At 65.8% G+C, this 2,270-nt stretch overlaps 1 protein-coding gene across 1 annotated transcript in view; it reads left to right on the top strand.

Annotated features, from left to right (window-relative positions):
* The window catches only part of Matk (megakaryocyte-associated tyrosine kinase), a 9,492-nt gene extending 7,472 nt beyond the window's left edge, over positions 1–2,020 (top strand). Inside the window, exons 2-5 of the mRNA XM_048810865.1 lie at positions 6–263; positions 763–856; positions 1,697–1,780; positions 1,977–2,020. Of these exons, the coding sequence (XP_048666822.1) occupies positions 6–263; positions 763–856; positions 1,697–1,780; positions 1,977–2,020 (480 nt within the window). The remainder of the gene's footprint in view (positions 1–5; positions 264–762; positions 857–1,696; positions 1,781–1,976) is intronic.
* The last annotated feature ends 250 nt before the right edge of the window (positions 2,021–2,270 follow it).

The raw sequence follows: 2,270 nt of genomic DNA, 5'->3' as shown, positions 1-2,270 counted from the left end.
GCCAGCTGGGCCCCAGCTGTGCTGCGACGCCCGCCCGCCGCAGGTGGTTCCACGGGAAGATCTCGGGCCAGGAGGCGGTGCAGCAGCTGCAGCCCCCCGAGGACGGGCTGTTCCTGGTGCGTGAGTCGGCGCGGCACCCCGGCGACTACGTGCTGTGCGTCAGCTTCGGCCGCGACGTCATCCACTACCGCGTGCTGCACCGCGACGGTCACCTCACCATCGATGAGGCCGTCTGCTTCTGCAATCTCATGGACATGGTGGAGGTGCCCTGGGGGATCAGGACTGGGCCCCAGAGGGCACAGAGGGACCCCAGGGCTCCCTCCAGGTCTTGGCAGCTGGGCAGACAAGGGACCTCCAAAGTGTCATCATCCCCAATACAGAGGTGCAGGGGCAGGCCCCTAGGAGGCTCCAAGGCCTCCTCCCATCCCTGGAGGACTGGGCAGTGTGAGCTCCAGGGTGGGATTTTCCTCAGTGCAAAGATGGAGGGCTGGTCCCCAAGGACCACCAGGGGGCCGAGTCACCCTGGTTCTACCTCTGAGGACGAGGTGGCTTCTCTGGGGAGCCCCAGGAACCTCCAAACTGGCGTCAATCCAGGGCCCCCAGAATCCACCCTGCATCTTTTCCGGTTCTCATGAAACCTGCCAACTTTGCCATTCGACCTGAACCCCTCTGGCCCCCTAGCTCCGGCCCACCCCACCCAGAGACCACCCTGAAGGGGTGGGCGCAGGGCCAGGCTCAAGGCCACCCCTGCCATTTCTGCAGCACTACAGCAAGGACAAGGGTGCCATCTGCACGAAGTTGGTGAGGCCCAAGAGGAAGCAGGGCACCCGGTCCGCGGAGGAGGAGCTGGCCAAGGGTAGGTGGGCACAGGCCTGCCTGGCCCTTCGTTAGCCTGGGCAGCAGGATGCGGGCTGCACACACCTCCTGGCGCGTCCTTGTGCCAAGCGCTATGGAACGGAAAGCACTTGGGTGGCCTGGGGCAGGGAGTACCACAGACCCAGGTTAGTCCCATATTGAGCTCATGCCGTGTCCCTGTCACCCACCATGTCACCTGAGCCGGAAACCTGGGCCTTAGCTTGGTCCAGCCCGCCTGCACACTCCCTGTGAGGCCGGGTCCTTCCACAGCTCTGCCACCCTCCGGCCTGGTGCCCGAGTGGCCAGTGTGCCCTTGGAAGCACTGGAGTCTCCCTGGCTAAGCATGGCACTGGGTGGGGACGAGCACTGACTTGGAGCTTGGGGGGCTGGAGGAGGAACAGATGGCTTCAGACCCAGCCTCGGGCAGGGCGCAGAGCAGAGGAGCCCGTGGAGGCCAGAGTCCTGGAAGGTTCCAGAACATTTATGGGTCTCCATGTTTATTGTGTGCTTTGCTCTGTGTGTTCCTGGTGGTCAGAGGTAAAGGAGAGTGAAGGGAAGCCCTTGGGGCATTTGGAAGGGCAGAAAGGGTGGCCCCAGCCTCTGAGACTGAGGGGTTTCCTGGCACTGCCTCTGGGCTCCACAGGGAGTCCCCAGGGCCAAGCTGGGTGTGCGGGTCTGAGGGGAGCACCCAGCTTAGGTCACTGGTCCCGAGCCTGGGGAGTCGTGGGCACATCTATGGGCACTGCCGGGAAGGGGGCTGCAGGAGCGAGTGTCCCCGAGGGGTGCCAGGTGGACCCCATGGGAGGGGCCGTGCCACCCCTGACCTGGCCTTCCCCTGCAGCCGGCTGGCTCCTGGACCTGCAGCACCTGACGCTGGGGGCGCAGATCGGAGAGGGAGAGTTTGGAGGTGAGGGCGGAGCTGGAGGTAGGCGGGTGGGGTGGAGGCTTGGGAGTCCCGTTCCCCACCTCCCAGGACAGGTGCGCTTGCGCGGGCCTGTTTCCCTCTGCCGCGTGGTAGCTCGGCTCCAAGGCCCCTCAGCTCCGGAGTCGTCCTGGCCGAGGGCGGGGTCTCCACCTCCTCTGTAAGGGCCAGAGTGGGACGCTTCTGGCTTTGTGGCCAGGTGGTCACTCTCCCACTACCGAGCCCCCATCCTTGGAGCCCTGAGAGAGCATGCTGAGTGCTCTGTGGTGCAGGGATCGAGTGCAGGTGACCGTCGCCTGCGTGAGTGAGCCCAGGGCCTCGTCAGTCCAGAGGAGCAGCTTTGGCCCGGGGGTGCAGCCCGAACCCCTGCTCCGGGGGTCTCTGGCCCTGGTCTGCAGCCTGCAGGGCCACGGGGCTGGCCCCTGCAGCTGTGTTGGGCGCCTGGGGACCCGGGGCGCGGGCCTGTCTGTTCCCATCACTGGTGGCCTCCTGA

This window comes from Marmota marmota, unplaced genomic scaffold (genome assembly GCF_001458135.2).
Source record: "Marmota marmota marmota unplaced genomic scaffold, marMar, whole genome shotgun sequence".
NCBI lineage: Eukaryota > Metazoa > Chordata > Mammalia > Rodentia > Sciuridae > Marmota > Marmota marmota.
Note: the sequence above shows the minus strand (reverse complement) of the source record. Positions and strands in the feature narration are given on the sequence as shown.